This window comes from Cucurbita pepo, chromosome 19, assembly GCF_057944985.1.
Source record: "Cucurbita pepo subsp. pepo isolate OVF chromosome 19, ASM5794498v1, whole genome shotgun sequence".
Taxonomy (NCBI): domain Eukaryota; kingdom Viridiplantae; phylum Streptophyta; class Magnoliopsida; order Cucurbitales; family Cucurbitaceae; genus Cucurbita; species Cucurbita pepo.
This window is the reverse complement of record NC_141816.1, coordinates 12,950,926-12,966,480: the sequence shown is the minus strand read 5'-3', so window position 1 is coordinate 12,966,480 and position 15,555 is coordinate 12,950,926. Positions and strand designations below refer to the sequence as shown.

At 40.3% G+C, this 15,555-nt stretch overlaps 2 protein-coding genes and 1 long non-coding RNA gene across 3 annotated transcripts; 1 reads left to right on the top strand and 2 right to left on the bottom strand.

Annotated features, from left to right (window-relative positions):
• Nucleotides 1-1,798: 1,798 nt before the first annotated feature.
• On the bottom strand, nucleotides 1,799-5,991 carry LOC111781723 (uncharacterized). Its single transcript, XM_023662410.2, has 7 exons — nucleotides 4,405-5,991; nucleotides 4,097-4,215; nucleotides 3,366-4,013; nucleotides 2,706-3,141; nucleotides 2,485-2,623; nucleotides 2,323-2,413; nucleotides 1,799-2,227 (listed from the first exon to the last, which is right to left on the bottom strand). The coding sequence occupies exons 1-7, from the start codon at nucleotides 5,314-5,316 to the stop codon at nucleotides 2,104-2,106; spliced, it is 2,469 nt and encodes an 822-aa protein (XP_023518178.2). The 5' UTR covers nucleotides 5,317-5,991; the 3' UTR covers nucleotides 1,799-2,103.
• A 260-nt stretch (nucleotides 5,992-6,251) lies between these two features.
• Nucleotides 6,252-10,269, top strand: LOC111781532 (excitatory amino acid transporter). The gene is made up of 3 exons (XM_023662184.2): nucleotides 6,252-6,453; nucleotides 6,574-6,711; nucleotides 9,982-10,269. The coding sequence occupies exons 1-3, from the start codon at nucleotides 6,363-6,365 to the stop codon at nucleotides 9,996-9,998; spliced, it is 246 nt and encodes an 81-aa protein (XP_023517952.1). The 5' UTR covers nucleotides 6,252-6,362; the 3' UTR covers nucleotides 9,999-10,269.
• A 1,587-nt stretch (nucleotides 10,270-11,856) lies between these two features.
• Nucleotides 11,857-14,167, bottom strand: LOC111797209 (uncharacterized). Its single transcript, XR_015414287.1, has 5 exons — nucleotides 13,947-14,167; nucleotides 13,776-13,853; nucleotides 13,196-13,572; nucleotides 13,036-13,113; nucleotides 11,857-12,045 (listed from the first exon to the last, which is right to left on the bottom strand). It is a non-coding gene; the product is annotated as an uncharacterized LOC111797209 (long non-coding RNA).
• Between the last annotated feature and the right edge of the window lie 1,388 nt (nucleotides 14,168-15,555).

The following is a 15,555-nucleotide window of genomic DNA, read 5'->3' as shown; positions in this document are numbered from 1 at the left end:
GCCCTTCCGTCTCCTTTACTTTGTATTTACTGATTGACGCCGCTAGAGAGAGAAAGAGTGCGCGTTGAAAAGTAAGAAGGGGAGAAAAGAAAAAGGCAGGTGAGGCTGGCAATGGAATTTAGTGCTCAGAGGTCATTTACTAATTACCCTTCATTTCATTAATTTCGCCTTAACCCTTTCCTTTTCCATGGAACAATCAAGCCCTCCCACTCTTTCCTTTACCGTCACCATCATGCTCATCTTCTTCAGTAAATGGTGAAGGATCAAAAGTAAAGGGTCAAGGGTAAATGGTAAATGGTAAATGGTAAATGGTAAATGGTAAATGGTAAAGGTCAGAGGAGGACCTAAAAGAAAATAGTATAAGAGATGGAGGGTGTGAGGTGCAAAATTGGGAATAGAATGATTCGGTGGCGAGATGTTAAGGGTGGGCGTCAATGTCATCCAGTTCGGAATTGGCCCCCCCCCCCCCCCCCCCCCCCTCCCCCCCCCCCCCCCCCTCCCCACACCCAACCTTGTGCTGTAAATCCGAAGCGGCAGAGGAACCTCTACTTAACGCGTGCCCCTCTCTCATTTTCCCACTACATGCCGCCACGGGATTGATCCGCCTCGTCGGTGCTCCAAAATTCTATTTACCTTTCACTTCCGTTTCTTATACAAATTACCCCCAACGCATTTCAAATATCCTTCATGTTTCTCTACATCTCCCCATTTCTCTGAAACTGTACCACGTTCTTACAAATACTTTTCTAAATAATCACATCTGTCATATTGCTTTTAAAATACAACTTTTATTTAAAATTTATTACTAAAAACAATACAATATATTTAAATGAATCAATAAACAATACAGCCTCTGTTTCAAACAAACAATAATTAAAAATAAGGCCTGTACACTGGCTAATCATTAACAGTCCAACCTTTCAAACTTTTATTATTATTATAACACAATAGGATATAATTTAATTCAATTCGATCTTAGTTTTTCACCATATTCAAACATGCTTCACTTTCATTCTACTTCTTATTTTGTCCCTTCATATAAATTCATGGAGAAGATAAATGAATATTTTCTCCTTAACACGATAATTAATTGTATAATGGAACAAGTGAGATGGGTGGAGTTTTGACATAAGAGTTAAGGAACAGCACATTTTCCAGTACATAATTGTTAATAAAGATAATTTAAGAAGGGAGTTGTTCACGTCCATCTACTTCACCTACTTTTATTCTCAACTTTATACAAACTATTAACTATAACCTACCATTTTAGTTTAAGGAGTTTGAGTTATTTTATTTCGGTGTCTATACTCTATTCAAACTTAATTAAAAAATATATATCTATATGATTCTTTTATTTTACAAAAACCCAATATTTATTTGTTTTTACCAAAATTGTATCTACCTTCTTTCTTATAATATGAATACTACCAAACTGAATTTTAATGATCATTAGGGTTGTTGGGTCAACCATGCACACTTTATTATATATAGTATTTTTAGTTCCTTCCCAATTTGATTTTTATCAATTAGGTCCTTTAGGTTCCTTGAAACATTAAAAATTATTGTAATTCATTGTACATTTGTTATACTAAACAAAATAATAACCTACACGTTTTTTGTACCTATAATCTTAAAATTTACTCATCTTGATTAATTGGGCGAAAGTTTCACACAAACCTATCTACAATATCATTATAAGTATAATTAAAAACAAACAAACACTGAAACGGTATCGTATTACAATATTTCTCCTCCAAATAACTTACACACAGTACAATATTCACAAGTAGAAGATAAAATACAAAAGGACTAGTTACAAAGCATACAAGATGGTATGTGCATTTTGGATAAAGAAAAGAACAAAACCCAAAAGAGATGAGAGAAAAAAAAAAAAAAAAAGGAAAAAAAGGAAAAAAAGAGAAAAAAAGAGAAGGGTTTGTTGTTGGGTTGAAGGTAGTCGCAGAGAGCAGTGATAAATGATAATGCATGCACAGGGGAAGCGGTGGTTGGCGAGAAGAAAAAAAATAAAAAAAAATAAAATGATGAAGAATGAAGACGGTCCTCTGAAGCAAGAACTCGTTCATCGAAAGCTGCTAATCCTTCCTATGAATGTGCAGTAAAAGAGGCCCGCACGACGTCCTCTATCGGAGCTCCGCAAACTGGACACTTTCCCCCTCGCCATTGCAATTCCTTTGCACATTTCACACAGCAACACATGTGCCCACATCTGCAAAACCCATCATTTTCCACTTCTTCACACAGTTTTTCCTCTAATATCATCAAAATCTTATGTAATATATAATCAAAACTTGGGTAAGTTACCTATACAGCAGTGAGTCAATCTGCATATTGTAGCAAATACAACATTTGCGCTTTCTTGACGATCTCTCTTTACTGGGTTTCCTCCCTCCTCCTGCTATGCCTATTCCGTTAGAAGAATTCAAGCCAAGCATACGCTAAAAACTATGACAAAGGTGGGCTTACCTGCCGCTGCTTCATGCTTGATTGACTGCTGCAGCATGAGTTGCATGTCCATGCAACATTTTATTGATTTTCTCAGTTCCGACATCTCCCGGTACAATTGCTCCATATGCCCTCTTAAATCGCATATCACTTCCATTTCCTTCGCCATTACAAATTTACAATTGTCAGCCTAACATACCAATCAAGTAAAAGCAGGATTAGGCTTGGGGGGAGCCGCTTACAATGGAAGGATGATGGGTTGTTGAGACGCGGGAAGAGCGTTGGTTGTTGGAGGAAAATTGAGGTGGAAAACGTTGGGGTGAGGAACTGGATGCGCCTCTATGGGAATCTTCACCCATCTCGTTATCCTGGTAGCTCAATGAGCTCACCATTGACGGCGATGCCAATTGCAAAGGCGATACAGATTGATCCAAATAATCACCCCCTTCAGGATATTGACCGCTAATCAAGCTTCTTTCATCTTCTTCTTCGTTATCACTGCTCTTTGGTTGAGTGCGTCCTTCTGAGAAACACCACAGCTCTTCTTCTGCCACATTATCCTCCTCGTTGACCTCATCATATTCTTCGTGTTGCCGAGTTCGCCGCTCTAATCGAGACACCATTAGCTTATCCATTCTTTCACGGAAGCCACTCGATAAACAATTGGATACAGTTTTCCTGCATCCACAATTCAATTTTGGAACTTCATTGCTTGCAGAGGGGAACATTCATATATAACTAAAGCCATCTGAACAGATGCAAATTCGAGTTATCCCTCAACAAAACAAGGGGAACTTGCTATTGCAGCTCGACTCCCATAAAAAATAACAGGCTGCATTGGGTAACAGGATCAAATGCTAATTAACTAGTCAACTTGGGAAACGAGTAAAGAAGTGGTATACCGTTTAATAAGTTGACGTATTTCATCGTTGGCAGAGTTAGAATCGAGCATTTCTTGATACCAAGTTTGCCTGCGGCCTTCCCAATAACTTCGAGGGCGAGAAATATCAGTAAACCAATCGTATCTGGTTCTCTCATAAGTCTCTTCTCTATCTTCCGGTCCACTGATTGAATCTGGTGAATCCAAATTCAAATCAGGGGTATCTTGCCATGTGGCCTCCGAAGTTGGAGGATCAAGTTCTTGTTCACGTCCTTGTTCTTCAATTTTCTCCTTGTCATCTCCAGGAATTGGGTTGTCACGTACTGTGTCTATGCTGCTATCTATGGCCTTGGCAACGACCTGCTGGTTATCGTTATCGTTAGTATCAACGGCATGAGTTGGATTGTCACGTACTGTGTCTATGCTGCTATCTGTGATGGCATTGGCAACGATCTGCTGGTTATCGTTATCGTTATCATTAGTACCGACGGTATGAATTGGATTGACACGTACTGTGTCTATGCTGCTATCTATGGCATTGGCAACCACCTGCTGGTTATCACTAATATCGACGGGATGGGTATCTCTATCTGATTGGGTTTTATGGTCATCGTTATCGTTTAGCATCTCGGCAAGCGAGCTTCTTGCACCAACTCCACTAAATTTCTCCCTGCTTGAAGCCAAAATCCTAAGGCATAGGCATTGCAATTGCAAATATAATTAAATCACAAGTTGTCAATTGATTGATTATACCTGAGATGCATGATGGTAGAAGATCTACGATTCTCTCGGGGAATTATTGCAAGATTTGGGTGTTGTTGCTCATCTTCCAATGCCATTCCACGTTTCAGGATTTTAAGCCGAAGTAGCGACTGCAGCATCTCACAACCCAATACAATAATAGTTAGGTGATGTAGTAAAATATATTTTACAAATGCGTGATTCGCTCGATGCAGTCATTCAATTTATAAGAATAGTTCGATAAGATGTAATGTAGAACAGTGATCCATGAAGATCAGATAAGATAAGAAAGTGATTAAAAAGAAAGAGAGAAATTGGACCTGGATGCGACCACGTTGGGGGAATTTAGAAACGGCTCGACGCTCTACCAACGTGTCGAGCTCCTTTTGCCTGTCCCGCTGGATTTGCAATAGTAAATCGGCGAAGGCCTGGCGTCCTCTGATCCGGGGAGAGCGTAATATACGAGAAAGGCATTTGCGCTCTACTCGCTCTCTGAGAATCAGAGCGGAACGCGAGGAGGATTCATTCGAGTGATCGTTGTCTTCGACACAAGATGGATGGGTAGGTTTCGCAGCCGTGAGTGTCAATCTCCTGATGATATCAACCACGCGCACCTTCTCGCTTTCTCCAGCGTCCGAACTATGGCTTTGCCTGGAAGAGGGTGGAGAACTGGACGTTGTTCTGCTGGAATGCCAATCTGCAAAGCCGTCCTCGCTCACGGGCCCTGCATCGAAACTCTCGTCCTCGAAATCCCCTGCTGCTCCCACAGAGCACGCTTGCTCCGTATCCGTGGTATTCTCTAATTCCACAGCTTGCTTGCTGTTGGCGTTTGTGTTCGCATTCAAACTGACGTTGGAGGAAACATTTAGCCTCTTCTCCCATATCTGAACCAGAGAAGATGCTCCAAGTTTAGAGGTTCCCTCGTCCGTTTCAGGAGGAGCAGGAGGCGTTGGTGTCTGTGGGGCTTTTGCGGAAGTGTGTTGAGAGGCAATGGTAGATAAGGCTCGTTGAAGCTGTTTGGCAGCACATCGGCTGGGAGCGGGATTGTGATTTTGATTTGGGGTGATTGAAATGCAATCGTTGAGGCGATCCATGACCAAACTCTTGAGGTTGCTGCGAAAACGAGCAGCATGGGTGGCAGCGACATTGGCGTCTCGGCGGTTACGGTCTCTTCTGTGCACGCAGCGGAAGGGCGAGGAGGAGGAAGAAAACTCGACCTGCGAAGAAGCCATGAGTGGGGGAGGGAAGGGAGGGGAAGGGAAGGGAAGGGTGGAGGATGGGCAAATGAATAATCAACACCTCATGGAAGGACGAGGTGAAGAAGAAGGTGGGGCGAGGGAATTAGTATTACTATTATTATGATTATTATGATTACTATGAATTTTGGGTTGGGAGGGAAATATGCGAAACCAATCCAGAAGAGGTAAAAAGAAGATACGAGGAGAGTGGGGAATGGGAATGAGATGTTTGAGATGTTGGTAATGGGAATGAGATGTTGGTAATGGGAATGAGATGTTGGTAATGGGAATGAGATGTTGGTAATGGGAATGGAATGAGGAGAGAAACACCATTTTGAGGGTTATAAAATGGCAATCAGTGGCACAGGCTGAAAGCGTAAGCCTAAATTAAGGATCCACCAACGGAATGGGAAACGATCCCCACAAACAAAATAGGAACAACAAATAACTCTGACCAACCACATAACCAACACATATGTTTCTGTCTCTGAATCGTGCAGAAGAAGAAGCAGAAGAAGAAGAAGAAGACGAAGACGAAGACGAAGAAGAAGAGGAAGAGGAATCGTTGGTTTTCAGCCGTTGAGGGAGGGAGACCTCAGCAGGGCATGACGCGGGAGGAGCTCAAGCAACCAACCCCTTTGGTTGCGGCTTAATTGGCCTTCCAAGTTTCAACTAACCAAAGCATTAACTTTAATTAGCTTCCATTCCCCAATATTATTATTATTATTATTATTATTTTCCACAATGGATACCCTCACCCCTTCCTAACTTCACGAAAACCTTCCCCCTCCTTAAAATGCATTTATTTCAACCAATCAAAATTGTATATTTTTATCCCATTTTTTTAAACTCTAATATTTAATAATATAAATTATTTTAAATGTTATATTTTCCTAAAATAAAAGTATTAATAAGAGGAAGTCCGGAGGGTTGAAGCCTGACTATATAGCGAACTGAAAAGTGGAGGGAGGGAGATTGCGCTTCCGGCCAAAGAGTCAACAACACAACACAACACACAGTCGATTCGATTTAATTAGAAGATGGCATGGAGTGCGACGATGATCGGAGCCCTTCTGGGGCTTGGCACTCAGATGTATTCCAATGCTCTCCGTAAACTCCCTTACATGCGCCGTACGTCCATCTCTAAATACAAAAACAAAAACCCTAACCTTCTCCTTTCCCTATCAGATTCTTCACATCTCTTCCACTGTTTTCGATTTCTAACATTGACTCCATCTTCTTATTTTGCAGATCCCTGGGAGCACGTGGTTGGAATGGGATTGGGAGCCGTCTTCGTCGATCAGCTCGTCAAATGGGACGCTAAGCTCCAGGAGGACCTTGACAAGATGCTCGAGAAGGCCAAAGCTGCCAACGAGCGCCGTTACTTTGGTCTTTTTCTTCTCCTATCATCTAATTTTGTTACCGTTCCTCTTAAATTTCTTTTGCTCCTCTACCATTGCCATTGCTTTTATACCATTGCAAATTTCGATTGCCGCTCTTATTCATTTATCTAGTCCGCCGATTGGCGCTAGGTTTTCATGCCTAGCAAACATCGTCTCATTTTTTTCCGCCACCAAGATATAAACTTATTGTGCCACTTCCTGCGTTATGTTTTGTGTGGTTGTACGGTTTGGTCGATGTTTTATGATTTTTTTAAAGAAACAATTCCATTCCATTGATTGAAACTTACAAAAGGATGTAGTATCCATGATTTTTTTGAAAGGCCTCCCCAATTTACAATTTGGGAGGTATAACTGAAGTAAAAATATTAGACAACTTCTAAATCTCTTGTCTTTTTTGCGATTGTTCTTTGATTTCCTTCTTTTCACAAATTCCAAAAAAAAGTCGCCTTTACCCGAGACAGGATCGTTTCTATATTGAATGATACTAGAGCCCGAGCCTAATTATTTGTATTTTTTATGTTTTTAGAGTAAATTAAGTTGTCTCTCATTTTCAGCTAGTTGAGTGGTGTTTAAGGGGTTACTCGAATTATTGAGTGTTTCAACTAGTTTGTGTAAGTGTGTGTGCATAGGTATTTGAGTTGTATTTTTTGCTTTGTTGGTGGTCTTTTTCAAGGCCTATATGTTGAGAAAGTAGTAGTTTTGAATATTTATGAGTATTGTGTGTTCTGAAAGAAGAGTCGTACTCTAAAGGGTAACATTTTTCGTGTAGTACTTTTTAGTGATGAGGAAAGTTTTTGCATTCTTTTAGAGATGATACGTTAAGGCTATGTCCAATAGATCCTATATCTCCTTAGGAAATGTGAGATGTCATCCAAAGATATTGAGAATTGTCGTCTAGAAATTTTGAACACATGTGCATGGCATAAATAAGTGGATTTGTGATTCGTTTTTTTTTCTTGCATAATAAACACCAATTTGGAAATAGAGTCATGTAAGACATTCTTTTTTGAAGATTTTCATTTGTGCTCATGACTTTATGAGCTATTTCTCAAAGGAAGTACTTCACTTTTTTAGGGTGATCTCCTTTCCATATTGTCTTTGCTAGCGTGGAATTTATTGGTTCTTCTTTTTCCCCTATGTCCATCATCAAAGATTTTGTAGAGAAGCTTCCGTCAACACTGGAAAGCCAAGTCAGTGAGTCTACTTCATTTGACAATACAACTGGGGAAAGGTTGAGACTTAATTCGGCCAATTCCATTGCTTTGTCATCCTTAAAGTTCATACCAAGCTTTAGGTCCCAAAATTTGTTGATAACATTCCATATTTCTTTGGCCGTGGCTCTTTTACCGTGAGAAAGTCTGTACAAAAGTGTATACTGCAAGGCTAGCATGGTGTTTTCAATATATGGGTCGGTCTATAATAATGTGCTTCTTCCATCACACGCCCTATGGTGAATTCGATTGGTGATGAGGTTTTGATCTTTCTTTATATACTTCTAGGCCCTATGTAGGAATATATTTAGCCTTTATAAGTTTTCTCCGCAGGACATTTTCAATGTTTATACTTTTGAAGGATCAGAAGAGGATAATCATCTGTTCTTGGATTGGAATATTTTGGGGCCAATGGTTCGTTAATTCTGTGTTAGATCACAATTACATAGAAACTCCCCATTGCAATTAATAAGATAGATTGACTAGTTTAGATACACAAATCCTTATGTAGAGATTTCCGACTAGAGATCATGTGCAGTACAATTTCTAGAACCATACATTACAAGGGTTCTGTTGTTTCTTTCTATCCGAATAGATCACGAGGGAATTTGATGCCTTATCCAAAGCTTGTTTTTCCTCTAAACCATTCACTCGGAGTAAGGCAGTAGTTTCTTGATATATTTGATTAATCGCATAGATTAATCTTGATTAGTTAAGGTAGTTTTGTTTTACTGTTGTCGATTTTTAAGTTGGTTTTTGTAGGCTTCAGTTGTTGGCCACGGTATAAATGCAGTCCTCATGAAGATCCGCCAGAATTCAGTGGCCTAAAAGAGTAATTGATGTCCATGTGGGGAAATTCAAGTCCTATGGCTCACATGGCTACTTTAGTTTAAGAAAAAGTGTCTTTCCTTCCCTCAAAGATGCTTCTTTGCACACTGCTACTTGCTATCCTCAATTCTAAGTTTATAACTATCTTACCAAGGGCTCACATATACTTACTCTGTGAAAGCTTCCTACAGTGGAGATCCCACGTTTGTGTGCAAAAGCTCTAAGACCCTTTGATGGGTGTATTTTCCTGGTTAGATTCAAAAGCCTCGGGAACGTTTTGTGGAGAGGGTCATATGCAGCTATATCTACTTCTAAACTACAAGCTGGTGGTTAAACCGCTGTCCACAGAACTTCTTGGTCTTGGATATGACACGCTCCTGACATAGTGATATTTAATAATAGATTTTTGGGGCCTCTGGGGAGTGAGTAGAAAAGTCCCTCTGTCCATGATCTTAACTTGGTGGAGCCATATTTTGTCACCACGACATTCTTCCAAAGGCTTCTTTTTCCACATGAAATCCCCACATCCACTTTGCAAGAAGTTTTTGGTTCTTTGTTTAAAATTACCGATGACAAACCTCCCAATTCATTGATTGTTCCTTCCTCCAGTTCACAAGATGACAACCACCGAAATTGTTTGCTCCCTTCAATGGAAGTCCCTAAATAGCTTTTCAATCGAGTATATTATGTTATTGGGCTCAAAGAACAAGGACATGTAGTAGATGGTGATACTTGAATTTGTTGTTCAATTTGTAAAAATTGTGATCTTTAGGTCAAACTTGGCTCAATCAGTTTGGTTGAGGGGTAGGAATTTACTTCTCCCCAAATCCTTTTTCCTCATTTCTTCTGTACAGGAGGCTTGTCTGTGTGTAAATTTGAATCAGCCTAGTGACGTCTCCATCTAAATAAAAGGTGCAGTTGCTATTTGGGGAGCATTAGAGCAAATCCCAAAATTCGATAAGATTGAAATTTCAAATTAAGTGTATAGTGTGGGTCATTCTAGCTGCAAACATTAAAAAAAAAAAAAAAAAAAAGATTAGTGTGATTTTCTCAATAAAAAAAATCAGGGTTGTAACGTGCTTTTCTTATTCTATCATTTGCTGCCGAGGATACCATTCTATCTGCGTTGTTTTTTTTTAGCGTTTTCTATTTTTCAATTTGGTAATTTAATGAGCCTTCTCTGTGTATTTATAAGGTAAATTTTCCATCAATTGCAGATGACGACGACGATTGATTGTGGAAGCCTTGCTATGGATGCGGCTTTTCTATAAGAAGTCAACTGTGTTCACTTTTTGTTTTTCTTTATCAATTTTTTAAATAGAAGTCACCCATGTTTTCAGAGAATGAGGTTGTGTTGAGCCTCTGTCAGTTATGGACGCACTTTTCTGAAATATTTGAACATTCCTAGTTTTTGTTGGGTAGCTCCTTTGTTTCTGCTCAACAGAAACTTAAGAGGAAGGGTACTGTTTAAGTTCTGAAATAATAAGGAATTACCATTTGTGTAATATTATCAGCTGATGCTCTCTCCCTCTAAGTTTTAACTTAATTCCATTTCATAGACGTCCAAGTTGGTCATCCTTGCTATCGGACGTCTACATTCTTGTAAATCTAGCCATGGCATATGAGAACTTTTTGTTATGTTTCTTCAGATGATAGAACGGAGTTGGATAAAACTTTCTGGGGGTTGTTAATTCTAAGTAGCAAGTGGGTACAAGTCCTTGAAAGGCTAACTGATCTGGTTATTTGTCTATGTAGCAAACACGTATCAGACTGTCAGAGCAATGGGAATACAACCTTGACCATGGTTGGACAAGTTTCTTTTCCACCTGAACTTTTACGTGGAGTAAGCTTCATGACTTAGTAAGTGTAGAGTAATGAGAATTTAAGTTTGTTTCTGATTTTCCTTTTCCTTGTTTTTGGATAAAAGTTGCATCTCTTGAAATGCCATGCCTACCAGAAAGCATTTAGTGTGGATTTCTGCTTATTCAAATATAATTTATTAGATAAAATACTAATAGTCATTGCAAAAATTGATGGTTTGATCTTTTGCGGATCTATCTTTAAAACCATTTTTTCCTTCTAGATTTGCTAAAATTTAGGTGGGCTTTGCATCCAACAATGGTGGAAGTATTTATATTTTTGGCAAGGTTAATATTCTCTCTTCCTCCACTCGCATAAGATATTCTTGGCTTTCCTGTCACCTTGTATCTAAGATATATGGCCTTGACTAAAAATTTTGAGATTGAATCTTTTCACTCTTTAAGTTGTTGAACTCAAAATAGATAAGAAATATACACATTTTTTTTGGCTTTTCCAAAAAAAAAACATTATTTACCCATCTATGGTTCTTAAAAAAAAAAAAAAAAAGGACCCCATCTACGGTATAACTCTTAATCATACGATGACTGCTACAAGAAAACAAGTTTATATCTAGGCACATGTGCAAATGCCCAATCCAACGAAAATATGAAGTGTTTAATCAATGAGATTGGGGAAGAGGGAGCTTTCTCCTAAAGCCATTTCCTTTGCAAGTGTCGTCCTAATAATGGCTCCACGAAAAGAATTTCCATTACTAATTGAAGACACAGGAAAAAAGCGTACTGTGTTTGAGCTCTGCTATTCAAAGTATAAAATATAGTCTTCAGCTGTTGTAACGACCCAGATCCACCGCTAGCAGATATTGTCCTCTTTGGGCTTTCCCTTTCGGGCTTCCCCTCACGGCTTTAAAACGCGTCTGCTAGGGGAAGGTTTCCACACCCTTATAAAGGGTGATTTGTTCTCCTCCCCAACCAATGTGGGACATCACAATCCACCCCCCTTCGGGGCCCAGCGTCCTCGCTGGCACTCGTTCCTTTATCCAATCGATGTGGGACCGCCCCCAAATCCACCCCCCTTTGGGGCCCAGCATCCTTACTGGCACACCGCCTCGTGTCTACCCCCTTCGGGGAACAGCGAGAAGGCCGGCACATCGTCCGGTGACTGGCTCTGATACCAATCTGTCAAGACCCGATTTTCAAGGCTTCGAAAATCAGACCGTGAACCAAAAGACGAAATTGAAAACAAACGAAAAGAAAATAGAAGAAAAGAAAAGCAAAGTAAAAAGATAAAAACTCCATTTGATTAAAACCAGAGAGAAGATTTGTTTCGAAATTATTACAAAGGAAATTACAAATGTAAACTGAAACACAAAAGACTCGAAAGACTGACAAGGGACTGACGCTCCGGAACGACCCCCTCTGTGACCGCACAGCTCTCGAACGCTCCTCCACCTCGACCGGCATCTGAAAAAAAAAAAAAAGGGTAAAAAGGAATGAGTATAAAAATTATACTCAGTAAGCCACCTACTTGTAGGCTCTCGTCGCACCCTAAACTTAACAAACAACCACGGACTTTCCTTTGGCTCTAGAACATCTGATTCTGGTCTTAGCTCATTAGGGCTTCCCCCTTGGGACTTGCCCCCTTCGGGCTTCTTTGGTTCTTAGACCTTCTATTTATACCCCTAGAGTTCCTTTTATGCTAACCTGTGTTGGACTGGTGCCTTGCGAGTGGCTACCTCGGCATGGGTATGAGATTACTTGGGATCTTGCCTAGGTAGTGAGCTGCAACCCCCTAGTCTTATGGTAATCCCCCTGTATTTGGGAGGGCTACCTCCCCTATTCCATCCAGCTAAACGGTCAATTACGACGTGGGTATCCCGTTTCCCATACTAAACGGCTATCGAGCAGTCGAGTCCTGATCAGGAACCTGCTGGTCTCCCACGAAGCTATATCACCATCCACACACAAGTAGCCTAAGGGTACTCTAAAGGTGGCTCGTATGCCGTGGTGGTCTGTTAGCCTACTGGGGAATGTTAGGTCTTATACCTTAGTGTCTTGTTACTCTAACCACATATCCCTAGACTTAATCATAAATGTGAGTCATGGAAATTAACTGAGTGTGCACACAACTATAATCCAGCATCATCATACCCAATTCATGCAAAGTAAACATACATGCTCAACGGGGCGATAACATCCATCAACTCCCGGAGCGCAGAGATCACAAGTTTCCGTCTCCCTTAAACATGTACATATAAAGCGGAAGCTTAAAACATTATTGCAACACTCAGATAATTCTCAAAATACTTCACATAATACACCCATACTCTTAACAACCAAATTACATTCATTCAATCATGGAAGTCTACCACCGAAGGTAATTAAACTAGCATGCATGCATAACCAAGCGACTCCTACAAGTATTTCTTCCTAAAGTTCCGTGTGGTGACTTACCCGATTGACGCGTGTTCTTCGTTGAGCATTTCTACACCAATAGAGTGTCCACAAATACTGAATTTTCTCATTTAAACCCTATTCCATTTAAAAATAGGGTTAGAGTTAGAATCGGGAGGAAAATCGGGCAAACAGAAATCGAACGGGCTGAAAACAGCACCTCACGCGCTCGCACGCGCCTGGGAAGGTGCTACACGCGCACGGCCACGCGCGCGTACGGATGCGCATGAGGGAGGGAGACGCGCGCTGAGGTGTTGCCACGTGGCGCCCCGATGAACGGTCAGCCGAGGTCGAGGTCGTCGGTTCGAAACCGGAAGGGCGCGCTGGAAATTCGAGTTCTTTTACGCTGACGCGTGGCAACGAGAAGCCGGGTCGGTGGTCCGGGTTGCGCGCGAGTCATCGGGTCGCGAACTCGAGTAGCGGGCCGCCGGCCTTCGAATCCCGCCCGACGCGAAGTATTTCTTTGATTTTTCTTCTCCAATGGACGCTTGACACGTGGCCCTTCTCCTCCGGCAAAGCGCAGCCTCCTCCCTTCTCCTGCGATTTCCAGCATTCGATTACTTTGTTCCATTTTCTTTACATTTTCACATTTCGTTCTACCTAACTCGGATCAACATGGTTCCTTCACGAGATTTGTAGAGCGTATATTCATCTTTAGGCAGGTATTTTTCTTGTAATTTATTTCTAATCCCCGGGATAATTACCTTAGTCCGAAAATGGCAAGAAACATCAATGCCTACCTCTTTGACGAACGCCGAAACTCCCATTTCCGATCTGAATCGATTACAACTTCCTTCACAGGTTTTGAGCGTAATCCTCTGTCGATTAACATACTCAAATTTCAGGCTCTAACTCTTACTATATCTCACAGATCTGAAGTAATTTCGAGAATCTAGATTCAAGAACTTTACCTTTAGATTTTTCCTCGTTTCTTGATGGTTTTGGATGATCTAAAAGTTAAGAATGTTCTCCTCTAAGTTCTGTGAAGATTTCATGAAGAAGGCTCGGCCGGAACCGGACCCCTCGTGGCCGGAGCGGCGGTGACCTCCCTCTCTCTCTAGAACTTTCCTTCTCTCTCTAGAATTTTCTTTCTCTCACCATTTATATTCTTTTTCTTTCCGCCCTTTTTCCTTCTCTTCCTTTTCCCCTTTATTTTTCTTTTTCTCTTTTTTTCGTATGTTACTAAAAAGGAGGGTATAATGACCAAATTACCCTCCAGGGATTTAACCTTGACCATCCTTCTAATTTTCTATCATTTTTCTTTTAATTTTCTATCATTTTTCTTTTATATTTTTCTTAAGTTCTTTTATTCCTCATCATTTTTCTCTTTGGCCTCATCTCGGATTTTGGTCTCTAAGACCTTCAATAAAATTGAGAGAAATCGACTTTCAAGGTAAACTTAGATTTTAAACTTTCAGCTGAGGCTCGGGTATTACAAATTCTCCCCTCCAAATTCTCCCCTCCTTAAAAACTTTCGTCCTCGAAAGTTGACATCTCTTGGAAGAACTTGGGATAGACATTTCTCATATCTCTTCACGATCCCAGTTGCCTCTTCATCACCATGGGTATACCATGAGACTTTTACTAAGTGAACTACTTTGTTGCACAAGCACCTAGTGTCACGGTCTGACAGGCACCTCCTCAGGCATACTAACTCTTGATATATAATAGATCCTATTGATTTACTAGATATGTAGTCTCGTCTGGAATGAAGTAAGCTATTTTGGTTGGTCTGCCCCCAACTACCCGGATATTGTTAAAACTCTACTGTGTTCTTGGCAATCTCGAGATACATTGATGTAGCCATATCCCTTTTTAAAACAACACGAGAAGCATCCATCCTTGAACCCTTGACCTTCGTACTTACATTTTCTCCTAATCCTGCACAACATTTCAACACAAACTCTAAAGCTATAATTGGTATAATTGGTAACCTTGCTCAAGTACAGACATTTTTTTTTTTAATATATTTTTTTTTATATATATATTTTTTATTATTATTTTTTTCAAGTCAAATAACATCTTTTCTTTTATATCAATAAGGTCGAAAAGCATTCTATATCCCTACTCCAGAATTCAAAATCCATTATATAATGGCACAAGAAACATTCCCATTATTTAAAATGCAATATCACAGGAACAATGACCTTCGTTTAAATTTGAAGCCAGAGTGGCTTCTTGCTTCTTGCAAGCCTGATTTGAGGACAAAAGACCCAACATTTCATAGCACCCATAATGCTAAGCGAGTGTGCCATGGAGGGCTTGTTTGTCCATGAAAGGTCCCTTCATGCCCATTGGAATGAATCCCCAAGTCATTTGTTGATATCACTCCAGCTGAGAATGGGAGAATGGTGACCCTGTAATGAAATTCCCAAAAAATTCCTCTTTCATAGGCTGGAATAGCCGCGAATATAATGAATAGCATGCAATACATTTAAGGGTTGTAGTAATCATCTTGGGCAATGTCTCAGGACCTTCACCTACTAGCAGGTCAAACATCGACCTACAAAAACCGTTATG